Source organism: Thamnophis elegans, chromosome 13 (genome assembly GCF_009769535.1).
Source record: "Thamnophis elegans isolate rThaEle1 chromosome 13, rThaEle1.pri, whole genome shotgun sequence".
Lineage (NCBI taxonomy): Eukaryota > Metazoa > Chordata > Lepidosauria > Squamata > Colubridae > Thamnophis > Thamnophis elegans.
The window spans coordinates 8790486-8817768 of NC_045553.1; the positions used below are offsets into that span (position 1 = coordinate 8790486).

The following is a 27283-nucleotide window of genomic DNA, read 5'->3' on the forward strand; positions in this document are numbered from 1 at the left end:
TCCTCCCCTCCTTTCTTCTTCCTCTTCCTCCCTTTTCTTCTTTTTCTTTCACCTCCTCCTCCCCTCCTTTCTTCTTCTCTTTCCTCCCCTTTCTTCTCCTTCTTTTTCTCCCTCCTCCCTCCTCCTCTTTTCCCCAGCCGCCCGGCAAAAGCCCAGCCCCTCCTCGGGGCCAGCGCACCCTGTTCCTCGCGCCCGCCCGCCCGCCCGGCCTTTCCAGGAAGCGCCGCCGCCGCCGCCATGCATTGTGGGGCAGCGGCAGCAGATCCAAGATGGCGGCCAGCAGGAGGCTGATGAAGGTAACATCCAGGCTGAGGCCGCCGGGCCGGCGACGGGGCGAGAGGCGGGGCGGGCGCGCGCGGGGACGGGCGGGGGTCCCGGGGTGGGCAGCTGGCAGGAGGGCGCCGGGGCCTTTCGGGGCCCGCTCGCTTCGGAGACGGCGCCGCGCCGGCTGACGGGGCCGCGCTTCCGCCGGTGCCTGAAGCGGGCGGGCGGGCGGGCGGGGGGGGGAGGAGGAGGAGGAGGCCCGGGCGCGCGGACGCCCCTCGCGGGGCCGCGCCGATTGGGGGGGTGAATTGGGGTGGGGGGGCTCCCACTTCCTCCCCGGCGAGGGGGGGTCCCGCCGGGTGACTAAGCAAAGCGGGGCATCCCAGCTTGGAGACCCCCCTCCGCCGTCGAGGAGGAGGAGGAGATGGGGTTCAAATGGGGCGGGGGGAGAGAAAGGGAGGGAGGGGCGTCTCCCCACTCCTCCCCTCCTCCCCCGCCTCTTCGGATGGGCGGCGGCGCCTCCTGACGTTACGAAAGCGGCGTTGGGCCAAAGCCTCGGTGGGACCGAAGCGGAGGCCCAGCTGGATGCCTGCCTTCTCTTCCCCACCCTCCCGCATTCGCCAGCCCAAAGGTCCTTCCTTGGGACACCCCCACCCCCCAGCAAGGGAGAACCTCGTTTCTTGGGAAAGGGGAGGGGAGTGGGAAAGGGAACCACCAGGAGATCCTGGGTGCTCTCTGAGCCAGGGAAAAGGGAACCACCAGGAGATCCTCAGTGCTCTCTGAGCCGGGGAAAAGGGAACCACCAGGAGATCCTCAGTGCTCTCTGAGCTGGGGGAAAGGGGACCACCAGGAGATCCTGGGTGCTCTCTGAGCCAGGGAAAAGGGAACCACCAGGAGATCCTCAGTGCTCTCTGAGCTGGGGGAAAGGGAACCACCAGGAGATCCTGGGTGCTCTCTGAGCCAGGGAAAAGGGAACCACCAGGAGATCCTCAGTGCTCTCTGAGCTGGGGGAAAGGGGACCACCAGGAGATCCTGGGTGCTCTCTGAGCCGGGGAAAAGGGAACCACCAGGGGATCCTCTAGGTTGAGGACTTGGTTCTCTCTGAGCTGGGGAAAAGGGAACCACCAGGAGATCCTGGGTGCTCTCTGAGCCAGGGAAAAGGGAACCACCAGGAGATCCTATAGGTTGAGGACTCCTTGGTGTTCTCTGAGCTGGGGAAAAGGGAACCACCAGGAGATCCTCTAGGTTGAGGAGATCCTGGGTGCTCTCTGATCTGGGAAAAAGGGAACCACAAGGAGATCCTCTAAGTTGAGGACTTGGCTCTCTGTGAGCTGGGGAAAAGGAAACCAACCACCCTCGGTGCTCTCTGAGCTGGGTGGTTTTCTTCCTGTTGACATTTCGTGACCCAACTAGGTAACATCATCAAGCCTAGGAGAGAAGGGGGTTTTTGGGGAGGAGAGAAAGGAAGGAAAAGAAGTATGGGGTTCTTGGTGCTCTCTGAACTGGGTGGTTTTCTTCCTGACAACATGTGTCCCAGCTAGGTAACATCATCAGGGCTAGGAGGAAGGGGGAGGGGGAGTTGCAGAGAGAAGGAAGAGAAGAGGAAAAAGAGGATTTGGTGCTCTGAGTTTGGTTGTTCTCTTGCAGACGTTTCACTACCAAACTAGGTAACATTATTAGTATTAGCAAGGAGTGGGGTTAGAATATAAACTGAGAGCAAACCCTACTCTTTACTAGCGCTGTTGATGTTACCTGGTTGGGTAATGAAATGTCTGCAAGAAAACAATAAATCTCAGAGAGCACCAAGGTCTCCACAGTCATTGCCCCCCTCCTCCTCATTCCAACCCCACTCTCTTTTAGCACTGATTAGGCTGCCTAGTTGGGTAATGAAACGTCTACGAGAAAACAACCAAGCTTAAGGAGCACTTTCCCCCATCCTCAGCCCCTCAAAGCTTTTCTTAAATTTAAATAATCTGTTTTCTAGTATCAGATAGTTAATGGAATGACATTATAAGTAAATTGTCTGCTTCACACAGTATGCTAAATCACATACACACTCCTCTAAACTAAGGTTAATACTATGTACGATTGTGGGACTGTAGCCTTAACTGTCCTGCTGAATGCTATTGTGCAGACCTACGTTTGCAGGAGACATGGTTGGTTTGGTTTTCGTTTCTTTAACGTGCTCATCCTAAAGCTTTCAGTTCCCAGGAGTTCCTTTGTTCAACCGCAGGAAGACAATGTAAAAGGAGTGGATTTATTAACTTCCTGGATTATGTATAGTGCAACATCCCATAAGAACAAGTTTGCCAGAATGAAGGCAACAGAGCAGCCCATTTGGATCTTAAAAATGATAAGCTGGCAGGGAATAAACTACAAGTCGTATAGATGTAACGGTACACTTAGCTGAATGGGGTTTACACGTGTTAAAATCTATCCGCATTCGTGTCAAATAATCCAGTGTGGGTTATTTCCAGGTATCACAGTAAGAGCATAAACTCTGTCAATGTCAGAAGGTAGTAAGAAACACGCTTTGGCATCACATAGATGAGTTTGAGATGCATTTCCACTTTCTTTTCATAGCAGGCTATCTATACTTTATTTTCACTTTCAAACTTCAGCCTCTGTAGCAAGTGAGGTTTGGGAAATGGGAAGATAACTTTGCAACCAGACCCACTGCTGTGTTGCAGATTTTGTTCCATGGCTCTTAAAAATTATCTAGATTAGAAGTTTTGGAATGGGCCTTTTATGGGTATATTCCTTGCCGTTAATAGGAGTTTTTGTTTTTAATATTCAGGTAAAGCTTTTGCTAACATTCTGTCATAACAGCACAGATGTGAAGTTGTCTATCACACTTTGATTCAGCTTTTTGCTTTAGAAGGTTTAAATCTCTCATTCTTTTCCTTTTTATATAGTTTTATATACGATTACAGATTTGGGATAAACCTCTTAACATTTCAAAACTCCCTGAACAAGATTTAGTTAGAAGAATTCGAGAAATACTTGGACTTCAAGTAATGATGTCACTAATTGGATATAATTCTCAATAAATCCTGCTTGAAATTAAACATTTCTCCCACATTCATCCACCTACAGAGTAGTCCGGGTTTGGGTTTCTGAAACTTGGAGAAGGGAAAAAAATGATTTTACAAATAATAGTCCATATTATTAATTTTGTGGTGTACTCTGCTTTATTGTAATTGCTTGCTTAGGCACTCATATGTCAAAGTCACATCCTTGCAGTTAACAGCAAAAGTAGTAATTTCCTTAAAGAGTCTGGCCTTTTCTGTTTTTAACCCTCTGTTCACTTGCATGTTTATAACTAATACAGGTTGTCCTCAACTTACAACAGTTTAGTGACTGCTCAGAGTTACAACGGCCTGAAAAAAATGATTTATGACTGCTTTTTCATTCTTACATTGCACCATTTCCATGGTCATGTGATCAGGCTTCAGATGCTTGGCAACTGGCATGTACTTATAACTCCCTTAACAATCATGATAATTTAATAACTGCAGTCATTCGCTTAACAACTGTGGCAAAAAAGGTCATAAAAATGGGGCAAAGCTCATTTAACCACTGTCTCATTTAGCAACAGAAACTTTTTGGCCTCAATTGTCATAAGACGAGGACTACCTGTAATGTACAGTTCCTGAAATACCTAAACTGAAGCAGTGAGACGATATTTAAGAGTCCATGGCAATTCTGCGTGCAAAACATCGGCTGAATTTTAATACATTCCCAACCCAGATGCAAGGGTGATATACAATTAACACACTTTAGAGCACTACCAGGAAGGCGGTGGCTTGGTGGCTAAGACGCTGAGCTTGTCAATCAAAGGTCGGGAGTTCAGCAGTGAAAAATCCCTACTGCTGCGTAACGGAGGGAGCTCCCGTGACTTGTCCCAGCTTCTGCCAACCTAGCAGTTTGAAAGCACGTAAAAATGCAAGTAGAGAAATAGGAACCACCTTTGGTGGGAAGGGAACAGCGTTCCGTGCCCCTTCGGCATTGAGTCATGCCGGCCACATGACCACGGAGATGTTTTGGACAGCTCCGGCTCTTCGACTTTGAAATGGAGATGAGCACCGTCCCCTAGAGTCGGGAACGACTAGCACATATGTGCGAGGGGCATCTTTACCTTTACATTGGATATGTTTACTGCCTTACATATCAAGTGTAAGGATATGTTACATATCCTTGTGTTATTTATAAAAATAACAAAGGTAGGATACAGATGCGTAAATGAATCAAACATTGCTTATAATCACAGAAATTATCTGAGGAAATTGCCCCCCCCCCCCCAATAACCTGTAGTCCTATAACATAGTATAGTGCACTCCATATTGATTAACTAGGTTTTGGATGTTAGTTGTAATACAGTTTGCAGGTTCGTTTAATACTGGGTTTGTGTTCCCTCGTTTATGCATATCTTTTTTTTTTCTCCTAACAAAAAAAGTGTTGTTTATCTAACTGAAAATGAATATTAGAATTCCGTGAGCTAAGCAAAGAATCTGAACCTTCTTTTGGTGCTATTGTCAATTTAATAATATCCGTGAATTGTGGAATAATATTTTTTTAAAAACCCCTCCCTTTCATCTTTGTGCCCTTACGTAGCACAGGATATTAAACAGCTGATTTGCTCTTTAGTTCTGTAATTCAAGCCTGCCTTATGTTAATATTAATTCCAGGCAGAGTTGACAAGACCATCAAAACCTGGGAAAGTTTCTGAATCTTTGGCTTACTTTATAGCAACCGCTTGTGTTCCTGAACTTGTGAAATATTTTTTTTTAACGTCACAAAGAGGAATGTGTGCTATAAAAGTTTGGGATCACCTCACCAAGCGAAGACACATTCAGAATGGTAATTCTGCAATTCATCCTCCCCCCACTCCCACGCTCATTTGCATACAGATGCCTAAATGGAGGTTTATTTATTTTATTACATTTACATCTCACGTTTCCTGTGAGGCATTCTCAGCAGCATTATTACTCATCGTCTTAGCCTCACGCTGAGAACATTTGTAAGTTCGCAGTTGGGCTGATAGGAAGCTACCAGCCAGAATTATTACCCAGTAGATCCAGAGTGAGGAGGTTATCGCCAATCCCCTGTTTAATTATGTGCTCAACTTGAAACATTTCTCTCTTTTTTTTGAAAGACCTACGTTCTGAAATAATTATTCTGATGGGTGATTTTGATCTCACTTTGTATATGTTGAGCAGAATTAATTTTAAAGTAGAAGTTATTAAACCTGGTTATTAAAGGCCAACTTCCTTTAGGCAGGAATTGTAGGATCTTCAGCCTTTCAGATGTGAGACTCCAGCATACCTAATATCGTGGTTAAGTCACCAAGAATCAGGGTGGATAAAAATCATTTTAAAAAAAATTAAATCAGATTTTTAAAATTTAAATCGGATTGTTTAATTTAAATTGGATTTTTTTTAAAATCAAATTCATTTTAATAAAAGGCTTTTGGAATAAAAATCTATCTAGTTTTCTATTTAATATACATTAATAATTTCATTCATTCAGCATAAAATGGAGCTTCGTTGTGTAGCATGAGGCTATATATTCGGCAATATTGGGGCTGAGGTGAGTCAACAGTAGGTCAGACGAGGAGCTGCTGCGGGAAAGAGATGACAGTTGCTATTTAAAAATTATGATTTAAATCAAGTTAATTTAAATCAAGCCTTTTTACTCGTGATTTAAACTGACTTGGTTTAAATCATATCCACCCTGTCAGGAATGAAGCAGGCTGAAGTCCACCAATAATCGACGTTATCAGAAATTTCCTGCCTAGGCAGGAAACCCTATGCAGTTTCAGACAAATGGCTATCCAACATCTTCTTAAAGACTTCCAGTGTTGGGGATTCACAACTTCTGGAGGCAAATTCTGTTCCACTGATTAATTGTTCTAACTGTCAGGAAATTTCTCCTCAGTTCTAAGTTGCTTCTCTCCTTGATTAGTTTCCACCCATTGCTTCTTGTCCTGCCCTCAGGTGCTTTGGAGAATAGCTTGACTCCCTCTTCTTTGTGGCAGCCCCTGAGATATTGGAAGACACCTATCATGTCTCCCCTAGTCCTTCTTTTCATTAAACTAGACATTCCCAGTTCCTGCAACCGTCCCTTATATGTTTTGGCCTCCAGTTGCTCTTCCCTGCACTCTTTCTAGAGTCTCCACATCTTTTTTTACATCATGGCAACCAAAACGGAATGCAGGATTCTAAATATGGCCTTACCAAGGCCTTATAAAATGGTATTAACTTTATTATAAATAATGACAGCATCCTTCTCAGAACCAAGGAGACTTTTAGACAGCACAGTGAATGTTTCCTGAAGATTGCACTTATTTCATTTTTCTAACAAGGACATTGGAGCTTGGAAATTGCTGTTGCCTGTTGATGAGATCATTCATTTGTGTTTTAACTGCCACTCCTTGAAATCCTCACAGCCTGCTTAAATTTTAGAAATTGATGAGAAAACCAAGAGACTACAGGTAGTTCAAACTTTTTGTCACTATATGAAACATTGGTAAGTGAGTTTGCCCCATTTTGCGTCCTTGTTGTGGTTTTTTTTGGCCGTCAGTTATTAAGCAAATTGCTGTAGTTGTCAAATTAATCACCCGGATGTTAAGCAAATCTGGCTTTTCCCCATTGACTTGCTTGTCGGAAGGTCGCAAAAAGGGGATGGCGGGACTCTGCAGCCGTCATAAATACGAGTCAGTTGCCAGGCATTTGAATGTTGATGCCATGACCAGGGGGATGCAGCAACAGTCGTAAGTATGAAAAACAGTCATAAGTCACTTTCGAGTGCCATTGCAACTTTGGACGGTCACTGAATGAACTGCCGTAAGTTGAGGACCACCCGTATTTTGAACTTTTCTTCGTTTTTTTTCCTTTATTTTTCTTATTTAACACAGTCAACAACATAAAACGTAACCGTATCAGTTTAAAAACAAAAACCACAAGCAATCTTCTTTTGCAATAAAGTAGTCAAAATCTATTTTCATTTCAAAAACCCCAGATAAATAAAAGGTTTCCCCTCACTGAAGGATAATATCAAGAAAACTCCGATGCCTCCCAGAGATTTTAAGTGATCAACATTAACTTTCTTTCTTTTATTCCCAGAACTTGACTTTTCGGTGGTGGATTAAAAGGTTCAGGCATTGGGAAAACTTGTAAGATATAACTAAGGCTACACACTACAGGTTAAATCCTCAACTTACGACTGAAACGGAGCCCAAAATTTCCATTGCTAAGCAAGACAGTTGTTAAGTGAGTTTTGCCCCATTCTATGACCTTCCTTGTCAGAGTTGCTAAGCGAATCACTGCAACTGTTAAGTTAGTAACATGGTCGTTAAGTTAGTAACACCCCGTTGACTTCCGCTTGTTAGGAGATCGCCAAAGCAGATCATCCTGCGACCGTCATAAATACGAACCAGTTAATAATCCATTCCTTACATAATGTCTTTGAAAATAGCCATGTGCCCTACTTTTATCTTACCACAAAAGAGCATGCCAACCCAGTTGCAAATCATGCCCCTCCAGTGTCAATAATCTTGTATTTCTCAGTAAAATCCATTCTTTCATCCAAGCTAGACCCGCTGCTTGGTAGTACAGTTCCCAGTTTGGTAATCCAAATCCACCTCGAATCCTTGCATCTTGTAACATTTTTATATTAATTCTTGCTTTTTGTCCCTGGCCATATATATTTCCCCACTATTTTGTTCATACTTGCAAAGAATTTTTTCTCTCTAGTTTTATCGGTATTGTTTGGAATAGGTAAAACAGTCTTGGTAATATATTCATCTTTACCTCTGCTATTCTTCCCATCAGTGATAATGGTAGGTTTTGCCATCTTTCCAAGTCTACTTCTACTTGTTTCCTCACCTAATAATAGTTATCCTCCTTTAGTGTTCCACCTCTTGATGTCAATTGAATACCCCAGTTGCGAATCACTGCAACTGTTAAGTTAGTAAGTGAAATCTGGCTTCCCCATTGACTCCGCTTGTCGGGAGGCCGCCAAGGCAGATCACTCTGCGACCGTCATAAATATGAACCAGCTGTCAAGGATCTGAATCAGGTGACCACGGGGAGGCTGCTGCGGGTGCAAAACGGTCCCAAGTCAACTTTTTTTTCAGTGCCGTTGTGACACTAAGTGAGCTGTTGCAAGTCGAGGATTCCTGCACTGTGGCCGCTCCTTCCCCCCAATCAGGTATTTTAATCTATAACTTAATCTTTAGATCCAGGAAACAGAGTAGAAATTGAAACAAAACCATTCCATGGGTTTTCATAGCCAGGTTGTGTAGCTCCATTTCAGATTGACAGAGGTGGAAGGGACCTTGTAGGTCATCTAGTCCAACCCCCTGCCCAGGAAGGAGACCCTACCCCCTTTTTCTGTCCAATCTCTTCTTGAAAGCCTCCAGGGATGAAGCTCCCACAACTTCTGAAGGCAACTTCTGTTCCATGGGTTGATGGTTCTTACTCGTTCTCAATGGAAGGATTTAAAGCAGGAGATAGTTACCAAGTCTTTTAGAATAGAATAGAATAACAGAGTTGGAAGGGACCTTGGAGGTCTGCTAGTCCAACCCCCTGCGTAGGCAGAAAACACTATACCATTTCAGACAAATGGCTATCCAACATCTTCTTAAAAGCTCCAGTGTTGGGGCATTCACAACTTCTGGAGGCAATTTCTGTTCTGATTAATTGTTCTGACTGTCAGGAAATTTCTCCTTAGTTCTAAGTTGCTTCTCTCCTTGATTAGTTTCCACCCATTGCTTCTTGTTCTGCCCTCAGGTGCCTTGGAAAATAGCTTGACTCCCTCTTCTTTGTGGCAGCCCCTGAGATATTGGAACACTGCTATCATGTCTCCCCTAGTTCTTCTTTTTGCTCAACCTTGTGTGGATGTTAACTCCCAGAATTCCCCAGCCAGGTTGGGACATCTGGGAGTTGAAGTCCATGCATCTTAAAGCTGGCAGGGTTGAGAAACATTGGTCTGGCGGTCCAATAAAAACTTATATATTTTAGAAGAAGCTCGAGACATCAGAACTTAATCATTCGAAACAAGATATAACTTTAGATATATGTCTTACTCTGGCCACTCCTGATATTTTCAGCCATGAGTGTAGCTGAGTAACCGATCTTCATTGATCAGGCATATTTGAATATTGGAATGGCATTTCAGCCTGAATTCAGAAGTGACCCCCAAGATGTGAACCAGGATCTTGAAGAAAAAGGTAACCTTGTTCAGTAGAAATTGAGTCCGTTTGCCTGCATCTGAGTACCTCCTTTTTGTTCTGTGCTAAAAAAAAAAAGATCCTAATTTAGAATTTAGCAGTTTGATGGAAAGAAAATACAAAACTGAAGATTGTTGGCATACCGGTGGCACTATTTAGTTTTGGCCTAGCATTGTTGTAACTTTAAAACTGTGGTTTATTGAATAAGCCTTGTTAGCTGAGTTCATGTTTGTTTGTCTCTCTCTTTGTCTGTCTGTCTGTCTGTCCTCTACGTATCTATTTATCATCTATCTATCTATATCTATATCTCTATCATCCATTATCTATCTCTATCATCTATTTATCTATCCATCTATCAATCCTTTATCTATGTGTATATATAAGTATAAGTATAATCTTTATTGTCATTGTACTTAAATACTACGAAATTGGTTTTAATGTCACTGGTGCAAAATTATAACAAACAAAAAAAGAAAGAAAAAGAAAAAAAACTAGATTGTGGTTGTATTTAAAATATCATCTATCATCTATTTATATCCCTATCATCTATCTATATCTATATCATCTATCTATATCATCTAGCTATCTAGCTATCATCTGTCTGTCTGTCTGTCTGTCTATCTATCTATCTATCTATCTCATCTATGTATCTAGCATCTATATCTCTAGCATCTATATAATCTAATCATCTATCATCTTTCTATATCCTCTATGTAACTATTGTCTCTGTCTGTCTCTGTCGATCGATCTATCATATCTCTATCATCTATATAATCTATCATCATCTATTTATCCATCCATCCATCCACTGTCTGTCTGTCTGTCTGTCTGTCTGTCTGTCTATCTATCTATCTATCTATCTATCTATCTATCTATCTATCTATCACATTTATTTTCTGCCTATCTTGTAACAAAACTACAAAGCTGTCACAAAGCTGCTCAGAGTCATTTCTTAACTGCGGGATGGGTGGCAAATAAATGTGATAATAATAAAATAACAATGTTTTATAAATAGTAGACAGGAACGGCTTCAGTCCTTAGAAATTGAACTGGAAAGGGCAAGGTAGCATTGAAACTGAAGCAGGAATCATAGTGGTTTCCTTATCAAGCCAGAGATGCACCCAGGGTTTGAAGTTGGCTAATGGTTGTTGGCTTTAGAATAGAGTAGAATTCTTTATTGGCCAAGTGTGATTGGACACACAAGGAATTTCTCTTTGGTGCAGATGCTCTCAGTGTACTAAGGAGAATAAAATACATTCATCAAGAATAAAAAGATACAACACTTAGTGATAGTCAAGGTTACTAATAAGCTATCAAATTGTACTAGGAAACAATAAAAACAATATAAATTGAAAGATACCAGCAACATGGTTATAGTCATAAGTGGGAAGAGACAGGTAAGGAAGAGAAGAATAATAGTAATACAGTCTTGGTAGATAGTTTGATAATGTTGTGGGGATTACCGTATTTTTTGGACAATAAGATGCACCAGTGTATAAGACACACCAAGAGTAAGTAAGAAAAAAAAGTGTCCTCCCCGGTCTCCAGGACTACTATGTAGCCTTCAGCAGGGCTGAGGGAAGGCAAAAACGGGGGCATTTCCCCCTTCCCTCAGCCCTGCTGAAGCCTGCAGAGTGCTTCTGGGTGCTGAAGGAAGGGGAAAATGCTTCCATTTTTGCGAAAAACAGCCCATTTTTCGCAAAAATGGGATGTGGGAGCAGGGCCTCAGGAAGCCAAAAATGGCTGTATTCAGTGTATAAGACGCACCAACATTTCCACGCTCTTTTGGGGGGTGTGCGTCTTATACTCCGAAAAAGACAGTAGTTGTTTAGCAAGTGATGGCATTCGGGGAAAAAAACTGTCCTTGTGTCTATTTGTTCTGGTGTGCAGTGCCCTATAGCATGTTTTGAGGGCAGAAGTTGAAACAATTTGTGTCCAGGATGCGAGGGGTCTGTAGATATTTTCACAGCCCGCTTTTTGACTCGTGCCGTAGATATAGAGCCAAGAGCCAAGGTGGCGCAGTGGTTAAATGCAGCACTGCAGGCTACTGCTAGATCAGCAGGTCAGCGGTTCAAATCTCACCGGCTCAGGGTTGACTCAGCCTTCCATCCTTCCGAGGTGGGTAAAATGAGGACCCAGATTGTTGGGGGCAATATGCTGACTCTCTGTAAACCGCTTAGAGAGGCCTGAAAGGCCTATGAAGCGGTATATAAGTCTACTGCTATTGCTATTGCTGCTATTGCTATATATTTAGAGCCCCAAAAGGATAGAATCTGGCATGATGCTGGTTTATTACACTAGTGGGAAGAGCCAAATGGGTGCTCACACCAACAGTAATCGAGTCTTGTGATGGATGACTATCCTGTGGCATTTTGTTTTCATTTCGGTTTCTAAAAGGATCAAGTTAAATTGGCCTGAGTTCGGATAAACTGCGCATATACTTGTACAGGAAGTGTAATGTACGGAACTCTGGATATTTATCAGCAGCAAAGGGTGACACATTGCTAAAACTTTCCTAGCCACAGAATTACGACATCGTCTTTAATACTGCCAGGGGTGATGCCAACTCCTTGGGAAATTCCTGATCGCTGAACTGGCAGGCTCAGGGAGTGACCGAGTTTTAAGATCTCTTGCCTTCCCCCCCCCCCCTTCTTAAATTCAGAGCATTCAAAACTCTAATTTGGCTTTGGATTTCTGCCTTCAAGACAAGGAAACAGCAAGCGGGTTTATTGTTGTTTGCCCGCACAACTAAATTGTCAAACATTTACTCGGCTGAACGCCTTCATAAAGCTGAATGCATCAGGCACACCCATGAAACCAAGGCAATATTTGTACACTGCTGGCCCAATCACTCGTGAGAAATTCCTGTTTTTGTTAGCAGTAAACTTACTCTAAGGTAAAGGTTCCCCTCACACATACGTGCTAGTCGTTCCCGATTCTAGGGGGCGGTGCTCATCTCCGTTTCAAAACCGAAGAGCCAGCGCTGTCCGAAGACGTCTCCGTGGTCATGTGGCCTGCATCTCTAAATGCCAAAAGGTCACGGAACGCTGTTACCTTCCCCCCCCCCCCCCGAAGGTAGTCCCTATTTTTCTCCCTGCATTTTTTACCTGCTTTTGAACTGCTAGATTGGCAGAAGCTGGGATAAGTCACAGGAGCTCACTCCATCACACGACGCTAGGGATTTGAACCGCTGAACTGCTGAACTTTCTGATTGGCAAGCTCAGCGTCTTAGCCACTGAGCCACTGCGTCCCTCATAAGCGTAGTATTCGGAGCTAATTATAACCAGCTACTCTATGGATTTTGTGGGTGACTCTTGCTCCAACCAGATCTTCATGGTTTCACCAGATCATGTCTATTCATGACGGTGATGTTCTTGACTCAAGCTTGAAGAAGCAGAATTGCACAATAAGACTTGGAAGGGTCCTTGTGGGTCATCTAGTCCAACCTCTTGCTCAAGCAGATTTCCTATACCATTTCAGACAAGTGACTGTCCAGTCTCTTCTTAAAAGCCTCCAGTGATGGAGCAACTTCTGGAGACAAGCCATTCCACTCATTCATTGTTCTCATGGTCAACGAATTTCTCCTTAGTTCTAGGTTGGATTTGATAAGCTCCCACCTTATCCTATCTTCAGGTGTTTTGGAGAACAGGTATATTCTCCCAAAAACAGCATAGACTGATTCAAGTATATTGGTTGAATTGATACATTATTGGCTGCTCTGGTTTTTTTTTTAACTTTACAATACAAACTTTATAATAAATTAACTCTCAGGTTTTACACAAAGTAAGTTTGTCTATATTCTAAATGGTCTTCCCTTGACCGGAAATCCTCTTGGAAGAGCTGGGTCAGAATGGTCAATTGGACAGTCTATCTTGGAAAGAGTCAGATAAAATAAGTGGAGATTCTCCTAAATTTGATATCATGCCTTTCCATTTATGCTTCTGTTACATTAAAATTTATTACTTTGGCAGCTCAATTATTGTCTATATCACACACTTATCATCTTACCTTTATCCTTGTGCATTCCCTTGGAGTGACTTTAATTACTTGCTGGAAGTGCACAAAGATTTATTATTATTTATTTACAAATAACTCAAGGCAGCGAACATGTCCAACACATTTTCCCCACCACCACAACAACCTTGTGAAGCGTGTTCAGCTGAGGGAGAGGGACTGGGAGAGAATGCCCAAATAGCATTTAACAATAGCCTTTAGACTTATATACCGCTTCACATTAGTTTTCAGCCCTCTCTGAATGGTTTACAGAGCCGGCCTATGCCCCTCAACAATCGGGGTCCTCGTTTTACCGACTTCGGAAAGATGGCAGGCTGAGTCAACCTTGAGCCGATCAGGATCGAACTCCCGGCAGTGGGCAGAGTTAAGCTTGCAGTACTGTATTGTAACCCCTCTGCACCATGGATGGATGGATGGACGGATGGAAGAAAGGAAGGAAGGAAAAGGATGGATGGATGGATGGATGGATGGATGAATGGATGGATGGATGGAAGGAAGGAAAAGGAACATCAATAGTCCTTAGACTTATATACGTTTGAAGTGATATATAAGTCTAAGTACTATTTTTATATCGCTTTACAGCCCTCTCTAAGGGGTTTACAGAGTCAGCCTCTTGACCCCCAACAATCTGGGTCCTCATTTTACCCACCTCGGAAGGATGGAAGGCTGAGTCAACCTTGAGCCAGTCAGGATCAAACTCCTGGCAGTGGGCAGAGTTAGTTTGCAATACTGTATTCTAACCACTGCACTGTGGATGGATGGATGGATGGATGGATGGAAGGAAGGAACAGCAATAGAAATAGTCCTTGACATATACCTTTGAAGTGGTATATAAGTCTTAAGTACTATTACTATACCGTTTTACAGCCTTCTCTAAGCGGTTTACAGAGTCAGTCTATTGCCTCCCCCCCCCCCCCCCCCCCCCAAACAATCTTCGTTTTACCGGCCTCGGAAGGATGGAAAGCAGCCTTGAGTCTGGTGAGATTCGAACTGCCAAATTGTAGGCAGATGTAATACAAACTCTCGTATTAGCAGCAGCTACTAATCGGTGGAAACCAACATTTTGCTGATCCATGTACGTGTCTGTTTTGGATGCGTGTCGTAGGTAAATTAGCTCTCTTCATAGCTGAACAATCAACAATGCTATCTTGTTTGTATGTTATTCTTGATATTTTCTTTTCAAGCTTTTGTTACCCCGTTGAGCCTTTGCTAACTATTATCAATATTGGGAGAGGAGTGGTGCTCCCAGTTTAAAAAAAACAAGTTCTTCTTTCCCGTGGCATGGGGCAATTTCTTTAGGCTGTAAGGTTGGCTACATGCTTGTTTGAAGAGAAGGGTTTTTTTTTCCCTAGATAAGGGTATAATTCTTATTTTGGTTAATTTCTTCTAATTATTTTCCTGTTTAAATTTTTTGTTTGGTTTGCAGTTATGGCTTCGTTTACTTGCTTACATTGGCTGCAATTGTAAGGAACTGTAGGGAATATTTCTGTGTGATGCTCCTTTCTAGGGGCAGTGCATGGAAAACACTTGATATAATCTGAATTAACAGAATAGCAGAGTTGGAAGGGACCTTGGAGGTCTTCTAGTCCAATCCCCTGCTCATACAGGAAAGCCTATACCATTTCAGGCAAATGGTTGTCCAACCTCTTCTTAAAAGCCTCCAGTGATGGAGCATTCACAACTTCTGGAGGCAAGTTGTTCCACTGATTAATTGTTCTGACTGTCAGGAAATTTCTCCTTAGTTCTAAGTTGCTTCTCTCCTTGGTTAGTTTCCATCCGTTGCTTCTTGTCCTGCCCTCAAGTGCTTTGGAGAATAGCTTGACTCCCTCTTCTTTGTGACAATCTGGCATGGAAGCGTTACACTACTGAACAGCTGGTTGTACAAGCAGTCCTCAACTTACAACAGTTCATTTAGTGACCATTTGAAGCTACAACGACACGGGGGCGGGGAAAGGATGGTTTTTCACATTATCACTGTTGCAACATCTCCATCATCAAAAGATCAAAATCCAGATGCTTGGCAAGTGATCCGTATTTATGACAGTCGCAGCGTCCCGGGTGATCCTCTTTTGCGACCCTCTGATAGGCAAAATTGCTTTTTTTCCTCCAGTGCCGTTGTAACTTTGAAGAGTCGCTAAGTGAACTGTTGAAAGTAACTATCTCTAGAAGGATCTGCCAAGCTGAATGCCTTGATTAAAATCTGTCATTGCCCCGAATGTAGTAACCGCACATTTTAAAAAATGGAAGTTTTTTTTAAAAAGTAAAATTTATTATAAGAATAAATCAGGGTTTGTTTTTTTAATTTTAAGAGAAAGAGCTATTTTAAAAGGGAAAACTTAATTGATGCAAGCGGGCAGAAGCCTACTCAGAAATTATAACCTCTCTGCACACACATTGCTTAATAGATAGAAAGGGGCCTGCCATCTATATTATATTACCGTGTTTTCCCCGAAAATAAGACAGGGTCTTATTTTGACACACACACCGAAATAAGCGCTTGCCTTTATTTTCGGGGAGGTCTTTTGGGGAGGTCTGTAAGATATAACTAAGGAGGTCTGTAAGATATAACACCACAGGTTAATCCTCGACTTATGACTGAAACTGAGCCCAAAATTTCCATTGCTAAGCAAGACAGTTGTTAAGTGAGTTTTATGGCTTTTCTTGCCACATTTGTTTAAGTGAATCGCAGCAAGTGGTTACGTTAGTATCATGGTTGTTAAGTGAATGGCTTCCCCATTGACTTCGCTTGTCAGTGGGGATCACACTGCGACCGTCATAAATCGAACCAGTTGTCAAGGATCTGAACTTATTATTGTTGAGGTGCAGGAGGTGGCGAGCGTGGTCCCCTCATGGCTGCTGCTGCTGTGTTGCAATATTTTCGGGGAGGGCTTATTTTAGCGCATGCATTCAAAAGCCCCGATTGGGCTTATTATCCGGGGAGGTCTTATTTTCTGGGGAACTGGTTATGTCATCTTTTTATTTTGAATTTCCAACCGCACTCAAGGCAAGCACTTTATCAGGGACACAAATACGGAGTTTTTATCATTGCCTTCCTGAAGGTGACTCTCTACATGGAGTCGTGACCGTTCAAAGTTACAGAGGCGCTGAAAAATGTAACTGATGGTCCTTGTTCACACTTAGGACCCATTCAGCATCCCCACGGTTAAGTGGTCAGAATTCGGGCGCTTGGCCACTGACTCGTATTTATGATGGTGGCAGTGTCCCGGGGGTCATGCGATCCCCTTTTGCGACCATCTGACAAAATAAATGGGGGTGGGGGAAGCCAGATTCACTTAACAACTGGGGCAAGAGAGGTCGTAAAACAGGGCAAAACTCGCTTCACCACTGTCCCATTCGGCAAGAGAAATTTTGGGCTGTGTTGAAGTCATAAGTCGAAGGCTACCTGTTATAACATAGTGCCAGATTGCTGGCTGTTATTAAGTCTGAATTCTCTGTGAAAAGTCAAACAGAGGAATTGTGCCTTTTCCAGATTGTTCCCTCCGTTCATCCTTATAGTAAACCTGTAGCAAGACAAGAGGAAGAGAAAGCGGGGGGAAGACCAACTGTGGGACAGTTTGACTTCCATTGAGAAGATACGAAAGTAAAAACAACACACACGTTTTCCTGAATATTACAACCGATTATATTGGCTGATGTAGTTAATATGCTTTCCCCCCCACCCCCTCTGCTTTGCTTGTAGGAGCTTGAAGAAATCCGCAAATGTGGAATGAAGAATTTCCGTAATATCCAGGTGGACGAAGCTAACTTATTGACTTGGCAAGGGCTTATTGTTCCCGTGAGTGTGAAAAAAACCAACAACCTCTTGTAATTGTTAAAATGCACCAGAGTTCTTGTGAACCCTTTAATTTTCCTTAAACACCTTGAAACATTTAGGTTGGTCCTTGCGGGACTGGTTGAGCGAATCTGTGGATTTTCCAGAGCGAAGAAGAATAAAAAAATATTTCTGTGCAGGTTTCCGAATAAGCCCGTGCACCGCTAAATCGTTGCGCAGTGGTTAAAACTTAAAAAGAGAAGTCTCCTGTTGTTGTGCAGCTATCAAGACACAACAGCAAAGAAAGGGGGAAAATGGATGTGCAGGAAAAACGAAAGTGAAGGAAAGCACGCCACAACTCTTTCACAGCTTCAAAATGGGCCAGATAAAATAGCAACCAAGGAGGCAGTGATGTGGGTTTACTGTATTTCTCGGAGTATAAGACGCTTCGAAGTATAAGACGCACCTATGTAGTTTTGGGGAGGAAAACAAGGGGGAAAAATCTGCCTCTGCCTCCCCGCAATTTGCCTCCTTGCAACAAACAGCAAACAGTACAGACAATATACACTGTTTGTAGTGTTACATTTCAGACTATATTTGTACAGATGCTGTTAAAATTGATGATAAAATTGAAGAGCCGAGGTGGCGCAGTGGTTAGGGTGCAGTACTGCAGGCCACTTCAGCTGACTGTTATCTGCAGTTCAGCGGTTCTAATCTCACCGGCTCAGGGTTGACTCAGCCTTCCATCCTTCCGAGGTGGGTGAAATGAGGACCCAGACTGTGGGGGCGATATGCTGACTCTGTAAACCGCTTAGAGAGGGCTGAAAGCCCTATGAAGCGGTATATAAGTCTAACTGCTATTGCTATTGATGTGGCTTTCTGGAAGTATACGTTATTCTCTGCTATTTCAAAGAAGATACAATAGCACTGGGCCTCTTCAGGTCAAGCATTCATTTTAAAAAGCTCCTTCATTTTGTTAAGTTGTCTAGAACAATAATAAAGCAGTTTTTAAAATATAAGTCTAATAATTTGAACATTCTATAGGCATTTATACTGTAGTTATTGACTTACCTTCTTGCAGCAAACAGAAGCACAAGGGAAAAAAATCTTCTTCTGCCTCCCAGCAATTTGCCTGGTGGAGCAAATAGCAAGTTTCACTTTCACTTTCTCCCAATCATCAGCTGTTTCAGGCTGCAGGGATTGCTATGGCCTATTGCAGCCTCCACAAGCCCCATTTTCCCTGTTTGCTGCAAGAAGGTAGATTGCTGGGAGGCAGAGGCCAAAGGGTGGGGGACGGTGAGTGGGCAGGGCTACATTCAGTGTAGAAGACGCATCCAAATTTTCACCCTCTTTTAGTGGGGGAAATGTGCGTCTTATACTCTGAAAAATACGTATTTCTAGCACCTTCAGAGAATCTCAGCATACAACGTAATATGGGAAACGTAGAATTTATTTGAAGAAATTTAGATTTCATTCCCTACCACAGAATCAATACCCGTCCCTCACAGGGCAGGAAATGCTCTCTTAAGACAGTCCTTGACTTAAGAACGGTTCATTTAGTGACTGTTGAAAGTTAACGGCATTGAGAAACGACTGATGACCGTTACAGCGCCTTCATAGTCACGTGATCAAACTTCGGGCACTTGGCAACTGGCAGGTACTTAATGACTGTTGCATGGTCGTGGGGTCGTGCTCACCGTTTGTAACCTTACCAGCTGGCCTCCAGCAAGCAAAAGCCAACGGGAGAAGCTGAATTCACTTATTGACTGCAGGATTCATTTAACCATTGCAGTGAATCGCTTAACAACCGGGGCAACAAAAGGGGGGGTTGTAAAATGGGGCACCACTCACTTAACAGAAATGTTGGGCTCAGTTGTGGTCGTACCATCAACTTGCCATTCTTGGTTTCAAAAGCCATTTCCTTTACGGCCCCGAGAACCACTTTTCCAAATGGTAAAATCTCCTCGAACAACAGGACTAGCTGCATGGCTGGACAGCTAAATTCCAGGCCTGAAGATCTGCCCCGCATAAATTTTAAACCCGTTCTTAATGATTGCAAGCTTTGTGTCTCTTTGGAGAGGCAACAACCCCTGGTTGTCATGGGGTTTCTCCTTTCCTTGCAGATCAAATTCCAGGGTTATTAAGACAAAAGAAAAATTCAAAGAAAGGGAGGGAGGTTTCAAGCAGTTGTCTAACAGGAAAAATAGAACCCTCAACTCTGGCTCCTGTCTCTCCCTAAGAAACTTGGCTTTTTCATTTGATAAAGGCTTTGATTTCCTTCTGATAAAAGGCAAGAATAGTTTTGTCAAAGCATAAATCAAGGCTGCGAGGCTGGAGGGACAACATAATACGTACACATAGCTGGCAGCAGAGTCAGACAGTGAGGAGGTTGGGGAGGAACATGGGCCAGTCCTGGGGGCTGAGGAAAGCTCAGATGAGGGCTCTGCATTGGAGGCAGAGAGGGAGCTAGACAGCAGTGAGGCAGAGAAACAGCTGGAGCCTGTTCCCAGTGTGTGCATGCGCAGAGCTGCCAGAAGACAAGAACAACGAAGAAAGCAGGGTCGACTTAAGAGTAAAGCCACACCTTGGAGGTGATTGGCCCCTCCAATAGGAAACAAAAGGGAAGCAAATGGGGAGGGGGCTTTTGCAGGAAACAATTCATTTCTTCAGTCTTTTCAAGAGTGGAAAGTTCTGTTTGTGACTATAAGAGACTGTGCCAAGTTTTGCCTTGCCCTGCGTTAGGAAACTAGTTATCTGGCAGCTCTCCCAGCGAGATAAGGTTTGTGTGGATAAACATTCCTCTGAAAGACTGTTTTCCAAACCTTGCTGACTGTGAATGAAAGGAATTCACAGTTGTGTAAATCAAAGAGGTTTTGCCAGGACCAAGAGTGGTGGGCTGCTAACCGATTTGCTACCGGTTCACTCATGCTTACACACGCAACACTTCTGGGTAGAAGCATCCGAGCGGGTGAGCGCAACCTCCTGCCTCCGCCACTCCCGGTTCGGCCAAACCAGACCGAACCAGGAGCAACCCCCACCTCTGGTGTGGTGCTCCCCTTGTTTTGAGCCAAAAGACAACCCGTCAGCAGCTGAAAAGTTAGAACTCAAAGGCACCTGAAGACATTTGAGATTGGGAGATGCTCTCCCTGGCCCCCTCGGTGTCATCTAAGGAACATTTTTAATGCACCAAACCGGGTCCCTCTTAACTCCTACATAAAGATAATCCTGGACTTAATCGCAGTTTGTGATTGTTCACAATTACAACAGCACTGAAAAAAAGTGACTTACCGTTTCCCTGAAAATAAGGCCTAACTGGAAAATAAAACCTGGCATGATTTTTGAGGATGCTCGTAATATAAGCCCTCCCCCCTGAAATAAGCCCCAGTTAAGATTGTCAGCCAGTATTGTATTTCCCCAAAAATAAGACCTGATGCGTCTTTTGAAGCAAAAATTAATATTAGACCCGGTTTTAATATAAGACCCGGTCTTATTTTCAGGGAAACATGGTACAATCTTTTCTCGCACTTAACAACGTAGTCAAAATTCAGATATTTGGCAGCTGGCTCATATTTATGACGGTTGCGGTGTCTTTTTTTGTGACCACCTGACAAGCAAAATCAAAGGGGAAGCCATATTCGCTTCTCAATCATATATCTAACTTAATAAGCTGCAGCGATTCGCTTAATAACCGTCTAAAAAATAATAATCAGGAAAGGCGACAAAAGTCACTTCACAAATGTCTCCCTTAGCAGGAGAAACGTTGGGCCCAATTGGGATTGTAAGTCAAGGACTAGCTGTATAAAAAGTTGCGTCCGTGAGTTGAATTATCTATTCTGAAGGATTGAATATTCCCTGCCTCTTTTATTTATCTCCATTCTCCCAGAATGAAGGAGTGTGTATTTTCCATTCACACACAAAATATATATTTGAATATAGGTGCTTTAAAAAAAAAAATTGTCAAGTTGTATCTTGCAATTCTGTTCCAGAATTGTGGGTGTCTTTTTATTTTTATTTTTAACAAGTCACTGCTTTAAGAATAACAGTCGTTCAACTGTTTTATCCAGATACTAGTTTTATAAGATAATCCTTCCTGCAGGCTTTTATCGGTAAATTCCTAACCATTCTGTCTTCTGTAAACAATTCTGTAGTTTGTATTGAATCTGTCTGTGTGTGAACTTTTTCCTTTGTGGATAAAGTTAACAACGGGCAAACGTTTATTTTATTTAAAGTCCTTAAATAAACAACCTAAGAACAAAACAATATTTACAACAATAAAAACAAGAGAGACAGAATAAAAAAAACAAAGTGGAATTAAGAAACCCACCTTCCCATTTTTTTCAGGACATTGCATAAAACAAACAGAATCCTGCTAATAAAGATTGCGATATGTGAGGTTTTTTTTTTTTTAAAAAAAAATCAGGTATTTTTTTAAAAATAATGTGAGTCAGATTGCTAACAATGAAAAAAAAAGCAGGGAAGGGAGACTTAAGAAAATATTTTGAAAAGACTAGATTTAAATCTAAAAACAAACCACTAATAGTAAAACAAACCCACAAAAGATTTTCTGTTCCCTTCCATTCTCACCTTTGAACTACCTATTCTAATGCATTGCAAGAGTCCTTTTAAATATTAAAATATTAAAAATATTTTAAAGGGATCTTTACAGGTAATCCTTAACTTTACAACCATAATTGCACCCAAAATGTACATGGCTAAGCAAAACTTCTATTAAGTGAGTTTTGCCTATTAAAACCTTTCTTGTCACAGTTGTTAAGTGAATCACTGCAGGTGTTAAGATAGCAACACAGCCGCTAAGTGAATCTGGCTTTCCCATCGACTTTCCTTATCAGAAGGTCACAAAAGGGGATCACCTCTTTTAATGACCCCCATAATCCCTTGTGGGCTGAATCAGGGCAACTGAATGGAGCTGAATGTTTACTGGCCAGATGCCCTTCCTGTTGCCAATGCGGAGTTTTGTCTGGCAGATATATTCTCATTGTGCCCAGAGAGAGAAATACCTGCCTCTACCTAGGACTCGCAGCCTCCAGATTGTGAGGTGAGAGCTCCACCTGTAGGCCACCGCGCCACTCTGCAGCAGGGGATCACATGACTCCAGGATATTACTACTGTCATAAGTACATGCCAGTTGCCAAGCATCTGAAGTTTGATCACATGACCATAGGGACGCTGCAAGTGTGATAAACGGTCACAAATCACTTTTTTCCGTGCCATCGTAACTTAGAAGGGTCGCTGTAAACAAACAGTGTTAAGTCGAGGCTCATGAATCAACTAGGGCATTTTTTGGAAACCTGACAGTGTATCTGACCCCACTTTCCTGTTTACCAGCCAGCTTTTCTCTGAATTCACCCTCTGGTTGTCTTGGGCTGCTTTTCACCCTTTCTGTGTTGCTTCTCCCTAGGACAACCCTCCATACGACAAGGGGGCGTTCAGAATCGAAATCAACTTTCCTGCAGAGTATCCATTCAAACCTCCCAAGATTACATTTAAAACGAAAATCTATCACCCTAACATTGATGAAAAGGGGCAGGTTTGTCTGCCGGTAATTAGTGCTGAAAACTGGAAACCAGCCACCAAAACTGATCAAGGTAAGAGATTCTCCCGTCTCCATTTCGGGCCTCTTGATTTCTATACGAGTATCTTCATTTTGGAAAGAGCTTTTCTCCCAGGGTCCTGGATCTCAAGAGCACAAGCCACGCTGGGCTTTTAAAATCTTGCGATGGGATCCCTTTTGAGGGCGAAGGGCTTCTGATTTTTCTCGTCCTTCCCTCCCTGGCTTAGTTTTAAAAAATCTGAATTTTATCACAAAGGATAAAAAGAGGAGAGACTTCCAGGCAGCTACGTCTGAAAAACGATTTGTCCAATATTGGAGCCGTCTACGATCGGCCTTATTTGTCATATCTCTTGAATAAAACCCCAGCGAGGGGGCTGTAAGGTGTTTTAGTACGCTTTCAGCCAATTCTTAAATGGTTTATTGTAATAGTTCAGGGGTCGACAACCTTAAACACTCAAAAGAGCCACAAAGGTCCTATCCGGAAGTCCCCCTCCCCCCACTGAATTCTGGAGCCGACTGGTAGTCTGGTTCCGCCACCATAGAGTCTCCTCCTAGTGCGATATCCTTTCTTCTCTGCCGACTAGAAGTCCAGTTCCCCCACCATAGAGTTTCCTCCTAGTGCGGCATCCTTTTTCCTCTCCCTATCCTAATCGAAAGCCCTATCAATTGTGGAATTGTCGACAGGGAGCCGCAGCAGGGAGATGAAAGAGCCACATGCAGCTCCAGAGCCACGGGTTGCCGATCCCTGTAATAGTCCAAGATGAGCTTGATATTCCTCATCCAGCATTTTTTATTTACATGCGTGTGCTTGCATGTGGATTCAGAGCCGAGTTTCTCTCTTTGTTTCTGCGAGGAAAAGCTTTACACCAAGATTATTTTGCACGCACAGAGCAGAGTTCCTCCATTCATAAATCTTAATATATGCCGCCATTACGGTGGCCCATCTGGTGAATTAAATATACCAGTGAAGATGGTCCTGTATGAGCCGAGGTAGCCCAGTGGTTAGAGGGCAGTCCTGGTGGCTACTTCAGCTGACTGCTAGCTGCAGTTCAAACCTCACTGGCTCAAGGTTGACTCAGCCTTCCGTCCTTCCAAGGTGGGTAAAATGAGGACCCAGATTGTTGGGGGCAACAGGCTGACTCTGTAAACCGCTTAGAGAGTTTATAGTGCTGTAAAGTGCTGTAAAGCACTATGAAGTGGTATATAAGTAGTATTGCTATTGCTAATGTAATCTCTTCTATTCTGCTTTAGCACATTCCAATCGATTGTGGTTTATTTAGCCAACTGTGGCCAAAGCTGGGCTTGAAGGCCACATCAACCTTTAAGGACAAAGTTGAGGAGCCAAAACCTGAAAAAGCAATGACAGGGTGAACATTTTCATTTGCGTTTGCGTTCAGTTCAGATTTAAACACAATGGCCCACGCGACACCTTTTTGGTCGTTTGTTCGGAAACTTCCCCGGTTCTCTTCCATTAAAAAATAGAATTTTGGAAAACATTTGTGGAGGACTTGAGTGCCATTCCCAAGGATTTGAGTGCCATCTGCTCAGAACAGCCTGAACTGTGAGATGGGTGGCAAATGAATTTGATAATCTATTATGGGACACTGGCTCAGGGCTAAGACACTGAGCTTGTCGATCAGAAAGGTCGACAGTTTGGCGGTTCAAATCCCTAGTGCTGCATAATGGAGTGAGCTCCCGTTCCTTGTCCCAGCTTCTGCCAACCTAGCAGTTCGAAAGCACATAAAAAATGCAAGTAGAAAAATAGGGAAAACCTTTGGTGGGAAGGGAACAGCATTCCGTGGGCCTTTGGCGTTGAGTCATGCCGGCCACATGACCACGGAGACGTCTTTGGACAGCGCTGGCTCTTCAGCTTTGAAACGGAGATGAGCACTGCCCCCTACAGTCGGGAACGACTAGATCATATGTGCGAGAGGAACATTTACCTTTAATCAACCTATTACAAATCCATAAATCTCGGGATCTGCGAATCGATGGTTCTGCCTTTCTATCCGGGGCCACACTGATCTCTCTTTTTCTCCTTCCTTCCTTCTTTCTTTTCCCCTCTCTTTCTTTCTTCTTTCCTTCCTCCCTCCCCTCTTTTTTTTTCCTTCCCCCTTTTCTCTCGACAGTAATCCAGTCCCTCATAGCACTGGTGAATGACCCTCAGCCAGAGCACCCCCTTCGAGCCGACTTAGCCGAAGAATACTCTAAGGACCGTAAAAAATTCTGTAAGAATGCTGAAGAGTTTACAAAGAAATATGGTGAAAAACGACCAGTGGACTAAAAAAACAAAACAACAACAAAACAAAACACAACAAAACAACAACAAAAAATACACCTGACCGAGTTGATGTCAGCAATGTGTGATAGAAGAGCTGAAGAAGTGCATTTCAGACACACCCACAAAAAGCAGGACTCTATGGAAATTGACAAGTGTCACCTCTCGGTGTTAACTTGTGGCTGTTAAACTAATAACTTTCTACCGTTTCTTAATCAAAAGTGGTCTAGGTAATCTGTAAAGAAAGGATTAAAAATTTAAGATGTTCTAGTTCTGCTTTCTTTGTTTAAAATCACTGCTTTAATGTACTTTAAAAGAATGCTGTTTCTTTTCTTTCTTTTCTTTCTTTTTTGTTTTCTCTCCCCATCACAATTTTATCAGAAAAAAAGAAAAAAAAAGTCTTAGGCTTATTAACTTTGCCCTTAAAATTCAGAAGGTCGTGGCTGTTATTTCTTATTTTCCTTTTGCAAATTCCCTTTTTGTTTTCCTCTTCCCATTTCTTGGTTGCCCCTTATCCTTCCCTCCTCCCTCCCTCCCTCCCCCACACCCCCAAGACGGAAGAAAACAAAACCACGCATACATAATTTCTAAGAAAACAGAAAGACATTTAGGGGAAAAAATTGAGCTGTTTGTTTTCCCTGTCTTAAAACGTTGCACTGTTTCTTGCATGTGGGTCCAAGGTGTTGTTTTTTTTTCCTTTTCTTTCTTCAACTTAAATTTGTCACATAACGTAACTGCCATATGTACACCAAAAAAAAACCCCACCACCAGAATCAACCCCAGATCTGTTGTTAAATCTGGCTGATGTGGTTACAATAATGTTTATTAAATGGGGGAAATCCAAGCATTGTGTGCATGGATGAATTGTTCCACGTGACTTACATTCTGTTTAGGGGGAGGAAATTTTGGTACAAAATATTCTTTAAGCAAAGGAATAGCGGAGTGTAATTTTCTTTCCTCTCCCCTTCCCCCCCCTTTTTTGAATTTTACTCCTCACTTTTATTCTTTAGTATCTATGCAGGCTACCTAGAATAAAGAAGGCCTTGAGTCCATTTGCAAGAATTTCAAATATGGGACCAAGAGGTACCAAAACAGAATTAATCTACCAACCAACCAACCAAATAAATCCAGCTCCTTCTCCTATATACTTCCTAGCTGAGAGACTTAACTGGGGAGAAATCCTTCTTGACAACTTAAGTTCTGACAAAACAAAAACATAGTCACAAAAAAATCCTTTCAATTTACCTCTTTTTCCTTGCGCAAAAGACCAAAGCGTAATTTTCTCCAAATAATGGATTGGTTTGATCGATTGTCATCCAAAACGTAAGCAATTTCCATTAAGCAATAACCCGCGCCCATCGTAAAATTGAGCAGTTGCCTTTTCTCCCGTTAAAAATAATAATAATAACCCCCGCACATGAAAATGTGGCATTCTAAGATTAATATTGATTTGGCGATGTTGATTCAACCCCCCCCCCCCCAGCTATCCCTGCTCCCAAGTTAAGGGGGAGTTTTAACGTTCTTTCCCACGGAAAACCCAATCACCCTGTTTAATGTCGTGTCACGTTTTAGGATGGGCAAAACACAACTTTTATGTGACACAGTGACTCTCTTTCCCCCTGGCTGCTCAGTTTTTTTTTTTAAATGCCTGGCTTTTAAGTGAGCATTTCAAACCATTTCTCTGAAACCGCAGTAAAGAACCAAACCCAAGTGCGTAATCATCATTTCTCTTTTGCATGTCTTCGCTTTTCATAGATCTCTCGGCATTCCGGTGGGTTTTTTAAAAAAAAAATTCAGGAATCTGGAATATTTTGTTTTGGTCTTTGCCATCTTTAGGGAACGAATGTATGGTTGGAGAGCCGTAGAAATAGCATTTCAAGTTTTAATTACTATTATTTTGCGTCCACCTTTCCATCTCTCCCCGCCCCCCCTTACACTCCAGCTTTTGATTTTAAACTGTACAAGATTGACAGCCAAGTACCTCTGTTTGAAAAGTAGAAAGAAAGAAAGAAAAGGCAGTTTTCTCCTCTTCTTTTCTTTTTTCCTTATCATTTGGGGTATGAAACATCTCTGTTTTAAGTGTTCTTAGACACATTCTTTGGTAGGCGATTAAAGTTGAAAAAAAACAAAAACCTTAATGGACACTTGCAT

General features: G+C 42.7%; 1 protein-coding gene across 1 annotated transcript; it reads left to right on the top strand.

Annotated features, from left to right (window-relative positions):
* Window positions 1–197: 197 nt before the first annotated feature.
* Window positions 198–25871, top strand: UBE2L3 (ubiquitin conjugating enzyme E2 L3). Its single transcript, XM_032229647.1, has 4 exons — window positions 198–296; window positions 17211–17306; window positions 22702–22888; window positions 24984–25871. Exons 1-4 carry the CDS (start codon window positions 270–272, stop codon window positions 25136–25138), a joined length of 465 nt encoding a protein of 154 aa, XP_032085538.1. The 5' UTR covers window positions 198–269; the 3' UTR covers window positions 25139–25871.
* The last annotated feature ends 1412 nt before the right edge of the window (window positions 25872–27283 follow it).

Bases quoted from the DNA above. Each gene is read 5' to 3' on its own strand.
- UBE2L3 (XM_032229647.1), top strand. From the start codon at position 270: ATGGCGGCCAGCAGGAGGCTGATGAAG. The intron at 297-17,210 runs GTAACATCCAGG...CTTTGCTTGTAG, and splicing joins CCAGCAGGAGGCTGATGAAG to GAGCTTGAAGAAATCCGCAA. The intron at 22,889-24,983 runs GTAAGAGATTCT...TTCTCTCGACAG, and splicing joins AGCCACCAAAACTGATCAAG to TAATCCAGTCCCTCATAGCA.